Source organism: Haplochromis burtoni, unplaced genomic scaffold, assembly GCF_018398535.1.
Source record: "Haplochromis burtoni strain Fernald_Lab_line unplaced genomic scaffold, NCSU_Asbu1 Contig_146, whole genome shotgun sequence".
Classification (NCBI taxonomy): Eukaryota; Metazoa; Chordata; class Actinopteri; order Cichliformes; family Cichlidae; genus Haplochromis; species Haplochromis burtoni.
In genome coordinates, this window is record NW_024582507.1 from 267382 (window position 1) to 280363 (window position 12982).

General features: G+C 38.9%; 1 protein-coding gene across 15 annotated transcripts in view; it reads right to left on the reverse strand.

Moving 5' to 3' along the window:
* The window catches only part of LOC102291253 (membrane-associated guanylate kinase, WW and PDZ domain-containing protein 1), an 89373-nt gene extending 81132 nt beyond the window's left edge, over positions 1-8241 (reverse strand). For 3 of the 15 annotated variants that reach the window (XM_014336603.2, XM_014336598.2, XM_014336599.2), the window contains exon 1: positions 7397-8237. In XM_014336603.2, the coding sequence (XP_014192089.1) occupies positions 7397-7694 (298 nt within the window). In that variant the 5' untranslated portion in view covers positions 7695-8237. Of the gene's footprint in view, positions 1-7396 lie in introns of all 15 variants that reach the window. The other 12 variants (XM_005931740.3, XM_014336605.2, XM_014336607.2 and 9 more) reach the window with 8 other exon arrangements.
* Positions 8242-12982: the final 4741 nt, after the last annotated feature.

Consider the following 12982-nt stretch of genomic DNA (forward strand, 5'->3'; position numbering starts at 1 on the left):
CAACACAGAGAGAAATAAATAACCTCAGCTGAGTTCAAACTCCTATACTGATCAAGTATTACTGGTAATGTGCATGTCTGTATGCAGATGAAGGTGAAATAATGATCTCAAAAAAGATAATGTCAGTTTTAGATTAAGTAAAACTATCAGAAGCACAGGTGTGGCCTCTAAATGGGGACAAACCACAAACATAGAGTCTGCAGTTGGTCCTGAAATATAAACCATTTGAAATTATGAAGAAATATGTCATTTCTAAGTAACAATAATAGATAAACCAATTTAAAAATAGATATTCAAAATTTGATTTATTTTTTCTGATTCCAAATTTACTTGCACATTTACATGTGTTCACCCTGGTGTTATCATTCGTGTTCTTTATTTTACGACTGGGTTTCATTTTTTCTTGTCTCGAAACTACTAAGACATTATATGTAAACATTTCTGCAACAAAAAACATTTTTCCTTTTAGTTTGGGCTGAAATTTGTCTCTCTTTTTTTTTCATAATTATGACTAAAAAGCCTATAAAAGATTTGCTTAGAGATCGTGGAGTAACACACTGGTGCAGAGAATTTCCATGTTGAAGCTTCAAGTTCACCATCTTGTTTTCTGAGGTCTGAAAAGACCACATTTTTGAGAAAATGAATTGTTAAGCTATCAGCCAGTGTGCTTGGTTCATGATCTATGGATGTATTGTCTGCTAATCAGTTCTAAGCAGCAAATAAAATAAAATGACCAACACTGGAGACGTTTGCTCTTTGTGCATTTGTCCACACTGCAAACCATTTTTCTTTAAACTTTTTTTGATCAGACGGATAAATTAAATTAAAAATCCTCCAAAAGTTGCCGATTTCTTCTTTGGAGTTAACCAACCTAACATGTGGTACTACATCTGACTCACTTTTTATAGCCAACCTCAATCGGCCATTTAATTTATTTATTTTATTGGCTTCATTTCTCAGTCTTTGAAGTTGCTGTTTGAAGAAACAGGAAAGTGATGAGTATTTTTTTTTTGTTAGACATTTAGCTGAATGCATTTTGCAAATCTACATACAGTAACACACTGCCTGCAATGCTTTTTCTGTGTGCAATGATAAGCAAGAATAAATCAGTGAGCACTTTTTACACCCAGAAGCCTCTTCATGCTTGTTACAGCTTTGCTGTGGAGGAGTATCTCTTCATGAACCTAATGACATGAATTTACCCTTCTTTATCACCACGGCATTCCTTTCAAGCTGAGGTCATTGGAAACAAATGAAGCACATTTTTTATGATGAGAACTGCACAGTCTGAAAAGCTGTCACTTTATCAACCATACACTTGGATGATATGTTTTTTTCTACACAGCATTTTCTTATGAAAGCTGGTTGTAGATGTCAAAAAGCTCCTGTTATTCCAAGCACTGAAAATAAATTCAGTGATCACAGAAATCACCGAATGGATCTTCACTCAAATTACACTCAAGGTCATATTTGTCATTTTACAAGCACTTTTCAATTTTCAAAGCATAACCTTCATGCACACTACATAATTGTTGCTAATGATTAGCTGAATAGTATTCCCCTCAAACTTGGAAAGTCATTAACATAACAATTCTTGATGCTGATAAATTTTGCATGCTCAAAATGATCCACGAGAAGAACTTCATAAAATATCAAGTGATATGATAACTTCAAATCTCACTTTGTCAAAGACTTTGCATATCACTTGCATCTCGCTAGACGGGGATGATCAGAATCTTATTGGTAATGACCATGGAGCGTGAGCCTGTTGGTTGACCCCCCTGTTGGTGGTTAGTACTGTAGGTACCATGCGAGCTTACCAAGCAGGACTATCAAAATAACTGATACTCAGACACTAGTTTACATTTTACCACTGAGAAGGTTCACCTTCAAACACAAAAAATTTACTGATATGGTCCTGAGACTTATGAAGTGAAACAACATGGCCATACTTTAATATACTGACAGCAGTTCAGCTTAAAATACATTAAATGATTTTTTAAGAAAATATCTGGTTGATTCATTGATAGTGCGATAAGTATTAGTCCTCATACCAAAATATAACACTAACATCAGTAAATTGCCTTCTGTAAAGTTAAATATCAAAACACAAGCAAAGAATAAGCAAAGCACGAATTATACATCTGACACTGTATGTCAGGTTTTGTATGGTTTGATATATGCAAAAATAATGTACACCCGACAAGCCACTTTTGCAAGGCTAAAGAGTACAAAGAATGAATGTCTTTGCCTGAGAGAGCATCGCATGCACAGCACTGGTTTTTTCTTGTAACCCTTCTGGCCTGCACTCCATCCTAACCTCATTGTTACGACACCTGAGGCAAAGTCTGCGAATTGCACAGCCATTTGTTCAAGCTTGAATGACACAAGCTGCTTATGTGCTCCTTGTATAGTTCCTTCACTGGTGCGCTGCCTTTATTAACATTCATCAAGTAAAACTGCAGCATATAAACCATAAAAAAGCATACAGTATGAGTCAGAAGAAAGTGCGGCTATATTTACACTTATTTTGAAGACATCCACAGTAACATTTCTTATAATGTCAAAATCTTATTCTGTGCACACAAAAAAAGCATAAGTGTGAAAAGACAGGAACACACAAAACATCTTAGAGGCCTCACTGCTGTCTAAAACAGCTGTCTAAAACAGAGCTCTTAAAGAGAAGGCGATTAAGGAAAGGAAAGGAAAAAGCAGAAGGAACAGAGCCCCTGACAAGCCTTTCAAGGATATACTTACATGCAGTCGGTTGCTTTTAATCAAGACTGACAAAGTCTTCGTCCTTAAAAAATGCAAGGAACTTGCATTCTGGAATAAGCCTGTAAGGGAAGAGCTCTGCGTCTGCAAACACTGTCATGATGCCTGTAAGCCTTTTTAACCACACATAAAAGATAGTGTAACCTTTAAATCCCAGTCAGTTTTAAACATAGAATTTAAAGGCAAGCTACAATTAAATCCAGTTTTGCTAAGTATACTTTCTATTTGTTTCCCCATATAATCTATTTATAACAGATGGATGCAGCCATATCACACATTTATTTGTGAATACAGTTTTGAAGCCAGTCTTCATTTTTAGAGCTAGAAGTAATTATTTGGATAAGAGGCGGGTTGATCCATCATAAGCTAATACTAGTGAGGTAAGTTGAATCCATAAACTGTATGGACTGCACAGACACATACATTTGCTTATTAATTAATTATAAATAGAATATTACACTTATTGTACCAGGTAAACCTAGAAACAAACTATTGGTCTGTCTATGTGAGGACCATCAACAACACATCAAATGGCACCAACCGCTCTGAAATCATCACATACAAAAGGCAGGACCCATAGGCTTCACACTGTACTACTTTACTGACATTTATCAGCATGCGCCTCAGTATGAGGTCCAGTAAAGGTCAATGGTTGTCCCTCAACATCTGAAATAGAAACGGCAAAAACAGCAAAAATGCTTTTTTTGGGACCGTCATAATCGGTCAATGTCAGAAAAGCTTGTTGCAAATGGGAGTTTTAATGCAGTGTTTGTTTAACATAGTGAAGACTAAATCTGACAAGGTAGGTTAGGTTTAGATCAGCAAAGGTATAGTCAAAAATGTAAGTAAGTGACTAAAGAAAACTGTCCCAGCAAGGAGTCAAATTCTTGTCTTCTGTTTGAAGGTCATATGATCGCCTCTCAATGTTGACTTGTAGGTTATTCTTCTTCCCCGTGTTGAAAGGAGGTAACTTAACCGTGGTGAGAAAGGGTTCCTGACTATGCATCAGTATATAACTAGTCTGGGGAGAGAATGCGTTGTAACAACACAGTCAAGAGGTCGAGTCCAGTGACTCAACATAGCTGACGTGACATCCAGCAGAACCACGAATCATCCAAAGTGGTCACGCCCATCATCAGGCGACTTTTAACCCTTAGTGCAAAAAGTTGTGAATTTTATAGAAACTCACAAACTTATGCACTTGAACAGGGGTCTATTTCTGTACTATTGTGTGGACCCAAACTAAAGTTTGCATTTGAATAACTGCAATTTTCTTTTGAGCATCAAAAATCCGAGTGGAAGTAACAGAAATCTGACCAAAAAAGAATGAACTACATCAAATAAGTTTTCATCACTGTCTGAGTATATAATGTTATGAATAAATAAAGTGAATGTCCTCAACCATGTGATGTTTGACTGGCTTTTATCATTTGGTTGTGCCCACTTCTGCTGCAATGGTTGAAAAGCACCCAGCTAGAAAAGTTGTGCCTGAAGCTATTTATCTAGATGTGCACAACTTCTAAAATTTGCATAACGCAACACTGGATTGGCTCATATTTCATTACAAGAACATTTAAATAAAGAACTGAACAACATATATCTTTAATAGTGTTTTATTGCCACCGAAGAAAATATGAAAATGGAAACATTATGTGTTTAGCATATAGAAATGAGTAAACTCAATCAAAGCAGCCAGGTGTGCTCCCAAATGGGAATTATGATTAACTGATGAGTCTGGTGATACTAAATGTACACACAGGTAGCTGTTAGTGACTGTTTGTAAGGACAGATGCTTACTATCACAATCGTTTAAGGACTACACAGATAGTCTTGTTAATAACTATACCACACTGCATCCAAGGACTGAGCAGGGTGATGACAGAAAGCAAGAGAAGGTCTAAAGGACTAACTAAAAAGGTAAAAAACTTAAAATTTTATGTGTAAAAGTCTAGCCAGTGTCATCAGAGTGTTCCATTAAGAGCTCATCTCCACCTCCCAGGAATGCCTGGCATCTAGCAGACTGGCCTGATTCCCCTCTGTCTGGCTAAGGTTCAACACAAGATCTAAGGGGAGTAAGGGCTACTTGAGATCAGACAGCCTGACACCTGGCCCAGACCCTCTCATGATCATAAACCCCCAGACGCTTGGCTGCTGGAGGGCATCGTGGTTCTCTTAAAAGACAAATAATTCAACTGTTGAGAAGACTGTTCACACCCAAACAGTTTCATTCACTAGCACTCTTGTTAGTCTAGTATTACTAAATGACCTGATATAGAACTGTTGCGCTTTTACAGACACTAAAAGATGTCAGGCTATTATAATTGCCTCTATTTAACCAGGAAGTCCCATTGAGAGCAAATCTCCTTTACAAGGGAGACCTGGCCAAGGTAGCAGCCATTCAAGCTCAAAACACAGTGACAACAAAACCTTTCATCACTGAGCTGGATTCAACCGATGATAACAGAGAAGAGCTGCGTAAGTAGGTCACAGTCATAAGATGTCTCAAAGAACTCCTTCTTTGGACTTTAACCTGAAAGTTATGCCACATCAGAAAACTATTTTATTCGCCTGACCTTTGTAAGTATCACTGTTGTTAAAACATCTGAAGTAACCACAGCCCTCTGGAAGGGCTAAAAAGGAAAGTATGGGCCAATTGCCTCGGAGTGTTTTCCTTTATGGTTTACTTTGTTTTTATTTCGGGTTGAATGAGCTGGAGGTTTTCAGAGGGGAGAGGTGCGGAGCAAACATTCAGCATGAGGTGAAAGAGGCAGATGGATACAGTTGTTGTAAATACAAAAGGAGTTAAGTTATTGTGATCTGGCAGAGTTAGCAGCTGTAGCTGTGATACTAGACGCTTTGCAGTTTGGTTACTTTGAAGCCTGTTGTACTTATAAGCCACAATTTACATTTACTGGGCACACCCTCTCTGCCTTATAACCATAAAAAGAATTATCAATCCAAAGATAAAGTTTACAGTTATTTACTGTCAATAGTCATTAGACACATATGATAACTATCTTATTTTCCTTTTTAAATTTTATTTTTTTACCACTTTGTTCTGGGTAAATAAAGTAAGTAAAAAACAAACTAACTAAAGAAAACCAAAACAAATCACCCTTTTTAAAAATCTTCCTGACCTCTATTGAACAGGTTTTTTAACATGTTATTTGCTTAGTATTCTACAGCTTTTTTTAAAAGTGTCAGGCATCAAGATCTCACAAGTTTAATATTCCACACTCTCTGCAGGAATGCTCAGGTTTATTTCAGGTGTTTTTTTTTGTGCATTCTTCTGAGGGAGCGACACACCTGTGGGCACCGTCTACTTGCACATGCTGATTGTGTTTCCACCTAGAGTACCGAGGTGATGTGGTCTCGTGTAATACGACCCACAGCTTTCTGGAATGAAAAGCAGAGAGATCTGATCTGTCTCAACGGCCTGTCATCTGGTCTGGGACAACTTGGATCGCTATCCCTTACCGGTTCTGCATGGGAGCCCAGTGGACTGCCAGGCACAATGAAAGCCTTGTGAGCTACTCGGATAATCAAAGACTATCCCCCTCCTTTAATTAAGAGACAAGGAGAATCTGCTGACTAATGCAAGAAACTAATGACAGATGGGCCAAGATATCCTTTATGTCTATGCGTTGAGCGTTTCCATAGGAGTTAAGAATAATTAGAAAACTATTGGATCACTGTGGATATTAAAAATGTCCCATGATGCAAACATGCTCTGATTATGTGTCAAACAAATGCCAGTTCTGCAAACACAGAGCGGCATTAGTGCTGAGCTCTTGTCCCTGAGGTCGAGACTTCAGTTTCAGAGGTGAAACATTCACTGTGGAGCCACTAATGGACATACAGTACAAAGATGCTACACTGACACTACCCACAGTTATATAACACAGTTAATGATTTCCCCAGAGAGGAGGCACTGCAAGCTTTGTTAAACAGTGAATGTTTGGAAAGAGACGCTTGGAATAAAAATATCACAATAAAATCTGATTTTTAAATAGTTTTTTTTTTTTTTTTTTTTTTTGGGTGGGGGGGGGGGGGGGTTCCGAATATTGCAGCTTCCAAAATAACCTTATCCAATAACAAACAAAGAAACAAGTTCAAGTTTAACTTTGAGGCCTCAGGACTGTCTCACATGTTCTACTCCTTAGAAAATCTAAAATAAATAAACAAATAAAGAGACAAGATTTAGAATTAGTGGCAGCCCTAGAAACAGAAACATTTTAAAGTGTTGGAGTATTATAGGTGGTCTAATCTGTGACGCTCCAAGTCTGACCCAGAGTGGCTTTAGCAATATTAGACAAATGGGGGCAGGATGACTGTCAGGGCAGCTTCATGTCAAATCCAGTGAAGACTCCAGGCTGCTGAGGAGGGATGAGCAGCAGAAGCAGCAGCAGCATCAGCAGCTCTCCTCTGCCCTAATTCACTCACATCCCCATTTTGTTACTGTATATGAGCTTTTTGCACCACAGCTGTACAACAGCCACCACTGGCTTTCATCAGCTGCTTTGTATGTGTGCATTAGTCACTCTCCCACACACCTGTCATACGCACGCGCGTGCATGCATGTATGCAAACATGCATCACTTTTTTTAAATGGCTGACTTACCTTGGCGCACAGTTTTCAATCTTACGGGACCTTTGCAGCAACTGATCACAGTAAAAATGTCATACAGAGGTAATCCAGACACAGACAGCCCCTCGACTTCCAAGAGCAGTTCTCCTTCGCTAAGTTTGCCGTCCTGATAAAGCACAGCATCCTCTTTAACTTGCCCGATGTATGGAAACTCTCCATTCTCAGCTCCGCCGCGCAGCTCTACATTCAGCTCCTCGTACGCGTCCCGGATGACCGCGCACTCGTTTACTTTGGTGATCCAGTGGTTCTTCCTCTGAATGACTTTTGACATGGTGATTCAGGTCCAAACCAAACCCGTTAAATCCGAGGAACGGTGCAAAAATCATCCGATTCACAGCCCTGAAACTGTCCCAGAAAGAAAACTTTAGTGTGTTTGCGTCCAATCTGGAGAATTTTCACTCTTCTCCTGAGCCAAGACATCCTCCTGCCAGTGCATGTAAATATCACAGTGTCTCAAAATCCAGATGGTTGTTGCTTCTGATGTTGTTTCCGCATCTTTCACAACAGCACACGCTCTGATTCCTCGCAGTGGGATCTAATCCGCTCTCAGATTGTCAGCTTTACATTCAAAGACTCTTCTCCTCATTCATCGTTTAATTCTGCCCCCTTCCTTTAACTATTTGGCACTTTTTAAACTTTCTACTAAGAATAAAAATGTTTATGTTCACCTATCCCGTGAGCAGGTTGAGCTTTTCACACAAACCAGCGGCGCCTTTAAGCAGGTATAACACGACAATTCATCTCATTTGCTCCTGGGGCTGGGGATCGACAACTAGTGGAAGGGGGGCGCATGCGTCCAGCTGCTACTCCACGAGGAAAAATCCTACCCGGCCCACACCTACCGGGTCCTAAGCTCCTCCCCGCCTGCCGGCCCGCAAACGGATTACAACGATCTCTGCGTCTAATCCCCCGCGAGATCCAGCCTGTTGTCTTTATTCACAAATAAAGGAAACACACAGCGGGGGCCGATTCTCTCTGAACACGAAAGAGCTGCATGTTTATTAGCGCTCTTGGTTCAAAGTCCAAAACCGGAAGTTATGTAACACATCATGAACCATAAACGGGTAAATTCAGTCACACCTTGACTGTTAACTGGTGTTTCAATAAAGTACAAACTCAAGTTAAAACTGTACTTTACATTCAGTGGTGTCGCCTTAAGTTGTTAAAGAGTTCTGAAACACAAAGATCCGCGTATAGTTAAATAACAGGAAACCACAAACAAACAACAAAAAGATTAATAAACTGTAAGTAAATGCCTTGACTTAAAAAAAAAACTACTTGAGTATAATGTTATAGAACAATTATAGTTGGCATAGACTGACATTAACAAGTCACAGAAAAGAAAACTGGAAAAATGTATGATCAGCACAATTCAGTAAAACTTTATACATAGTAAAGAATTTAATGTGTTTTAGCATGTAACATTTAATGTGTTAACCAAACATATAAATCACAATATGTAAAGTTAAACTAGATTATTAGTGGAGAAACCCAAATCCAGTGTTATTCTACATTTTTTACTCTACTAAAAAAATACATACAAAATATATAATTTTCAGCACTTATGATCTCAGAGGTAGATACATGTATTACTTTATGTCCCAGACAGCAAGCAGTTGCTGCTTATTAAGAATGTTACCCTTTTGTTGAGTTGGTGGTATAAGCACTGTGGCTTGCAGGAATGTGCGAACCTGTGGAGGATGCTGCTTGGTCACCATTTCCAAGAACAATTCATAACATGCATTTTGGAAGTAAAAACCTAAAGTAGCAGTTTCATGAAAATCCTTGAAACAGATTCACAAGAGAGTACCAGAGCAACTTCCACCATGTTCCTGTCAACTTCAAAGAGAGGAAGTCACTCAAAAGAATCAAAGAGAGTTCGGATCTCGCCGCCAAACTCAGGCAGACATAACTGTCTCACAAGCTTGTTGCCTAATCTTTGCAAGTGAAACAAGATATTTAAGTTAATGAGTCTTTTTTTTTTATTAACCTCACAAATAATTTTGTCTTTACTGTTGGGGGAAAAGGTTTTTTTTTTCATTTTCTGCTTCCTTTGACCAAACAAAATGTGATTTTTGACATTTAAACAGAGTCCCAGTCAATGGACTGCAGTGTCCACATTCACATTACCTAGAGCAATGCTGTGGTTTCTGCAGTTTGGAAAAAGAGAGGAGGGATCAGGTGAGAAACACATGGCACAGCAAGGGAAAAACAGGCTCTCTGTGTTTCCTGCCTCTTCAGATAAAGTACAGTAACTGGCACTCTACCACTGTGAGGGCAGTGGCCTGGATAGCAGTGCATGAAAGGCAGCTTTCCATCCCATTTCATCTCACTGGTGAGTGCTGGGAGTCTTCATGGTGAGGCAACAGTGACACTTATTACCTCTCCTGTTTATCTCATAAAGTGTTCGTTTCAAATGACCAGGAAATGGCATCAATCCTTTTCTTTTAAGATCTAAATTTACTTGATTTATAAATGTTTTTGCGTGTTTTACTATCATTTCCTCTGTGTGTTGCAAAGTGGGCTCATTTGTGATGGTCACACATCACATGACGTTCTCAAAACAGGTGGGCGTGTGGTGGTGAAGTCAGCATAAATAGCTGCAAGTCATGGTGCATGGCACACATCCCTGGCACTGCTGTATTCTGAGTGGAGAGGTGAACTATTTCCAAGATGAAGAACTTCAGTTACATCACCATCTGAAACCTCCACTGCATATATATGTTTGTGGGCCTTGTCTGGAATGAAACAATGTACTGTACATGGTTCATTTGCTGTTTGATCACTTACAAGGTGAAAGAAAAATCAAAGAAATGCTGATTCAAGTTGCCAGTTTTCAAAAAAATAAAATAAAGCTTAATGTTTCAGACACTTTTCATACACCCTCAAACCAGCAATCAAACCACATTTTACTGCATTTGTAAAATTTAAATGCCCTGAACACACACACACGCAGATGTTTTGAGTTATTTTAACTATTTCAACCTGTTCTGGGGGTAAAGTGGAGATTAGATTTAATGAGAGGTGTCAATAATTCATTTTCACACCAGACAATTTGACAGGCCAAAGATAATCAATTAAAAAAATATGTAAAGGGATTTTTTGGGACCATACCATTTTTTGTGTATACCATGATATACACACATATACCAGTCAAGTAAGTCAAATGGGAAACTCAATAAAGTATATTGAGGTAGAATATGAAGTCAGGTGACAATGCCAAACCACTCCTGTTTTCCATGTAATGGCAGCTGTGGACATTAACCTTTTTGTTAAATGAAATATGCCAACATTTCAATTCTGGAGTTTTATTAAGGATATTACAAAACTTTATTTACTCTGTTGATTTTTCCCCGCACAATTTATTGTTTATGTTGCAGATAAAGTTACCACATATCGTTCCTCACCCAATAAGTTTGTGACTGCATGTTGCAATATTATGCTGATTTATGTCCAGCAAATGCATCTGATCCCCTTTCATAATGTTCTTTAATAAGGAGCATTTCTTGTGTAAAGAAACAAGGTCTTGCTTATGAAGGAGCATTATAGTAAGAAGACTTTTAGATTTACTGTCTGTAATATTTTTCCAGTGTGACTGCATCTGCATCTGTCACTCCAATCCTCTGCGTGTTCTCCTTCACTACATCCATGAACTCCATCTCTGTGCTCTTTCTCTTTTCTTTTTTTTCTTCTGTTCAAGATCCTCTGTCCAGTGTATCTTCTATTCTTCTATCCTCTCAAACTTTGCCTTAAAAATGCAAAACAAGAGCTGTTCCTGTTCTATACTCATTTCTAACTCTGTCCATCCTGGTCATTCCAAATGAAACTCTGCCACCTCCAGCTTGTCCTCTTGTCTATTGAACAGTGTCACTGTCTCTCAACCATAAATCACACTGCAGCAGGTCTCACTACCTTCTTGTAAACATTTGCTTTCACTATTGCTGCTGTATGCTTCTGTCACAAATCACCCCAGCCACTGTGCCCTGAATGCACTTGCTTCTTCACCTCTCTTGTGCACTATCTGCTATTTGGATGGTTAAGTCCAGGTATTTAAACATGTCCATCTTCACTGCCTCTACTCCTCACATCTTTCCTGTTATACCCACCAACAGAACACGCTAACACTTACACAGTTTACATCTCCAACTGCGTAACTATTTTGCTTTGAATCCTTAGTAGAGGGTAGCTTCAGGTCTCTGAATAACATAATCTGGTTACAAAGTACACAATGCATTATTAAAGTCTGACTGATTGCTAACATAACAGGGTGCTTTTGAGGCAAACAGACTTTCAAATTCTGAAGAGGATCAAGTGTGTGCATGTGTGCGTACATGTGTGCGTGCATGTGTGCGTGCATGTGTGTGTGCATGTGTGCGTGCATGTGTGTGTGTGTGTTTGTGTGTGCATGCATGTGTGTGTGTGAGCATACTTTGAATTTGATTAAACTCTATAAAATCTTTGAACCCAAATTAAATAATGTACTTTTTGTAAGGCTTAAATCTGAAATAATGAGTAGTGTTACATAACTTTGCTGGGTTAAAAAATTCCAGCGCTACTGACAGAGAACATTTATCTTTCTTTTTACTGGTGTACTTATTTTATATAATTGTCAGAGACCAAAACATACAACAAAGGAGAGGTAAGAAACCCTTGACATGTGTGCTTTTTTTTTTTTTTTTACCAGTTGTACTCGTGAACATTATATGACATGTTAAAAGATGTTAATGTCAAATGAAAGCAAAAGGAAGAAGTATGCATGCCCTAAAGACAGCAATGCATAAAACAAATTTCACACACTTTGGCAATAATGGTAAATGGCCTGTATTTATATAGCGCTTTACTAGTCCCTAAGGACCCCAAAGCGCTTTACATATCCAGTCATCCACCCATTCACACACACATTCACACACTGGTGATGGCAAGCTACATTGTAGCCACAGCCACCCTGGGGCGCACTGACAGAGGCGAGGCTGCTGGACACTGGCGCCACCGGGCCCTCTGACCACCACCAGTAGGCAACGGGTGAAGTGTCTTGCCCAAGGACACAACGACCAAGACTGTCCAAGCCGGGGCTCGAACCGGCAACCTTCCGATTACAAGGCGAACTCCCAACTCTTGAGCCACGATCGCCCCTAATAATAATAATTAGATAACTCAACTCACAACATTAAAAATTTGAACAAACAGTTTCTTTTATATGAAAAGAAAGTAAAGTAAATCTCTTTGTTAATGACAAAGGCTTGACTGTGAGTGGTACATAAAGTTCACAATCAATACACAGCTGCTAAATGTTAACCAGCAAGTCAAAGATTGTACAGATTTCTTGTGGGCGAAAAATCTATCGTATCAAGGACAGCGCGGTGTGCTAATACGAGGTGTTTCATTGAACCCCCCCATTGTTCGCTTTGTAAAGAATTCTCTTCCTTTAGGTGATCTGTTCAAAGTGCTTTTATGCATTGCACCATAAACACAAGTCCTTCTGCAAGTACATCCTTATTGTGCGAGTGCATTTTTTTACACATTGAATTAAATGTCATTACTTTGAAACTTTACCAATAA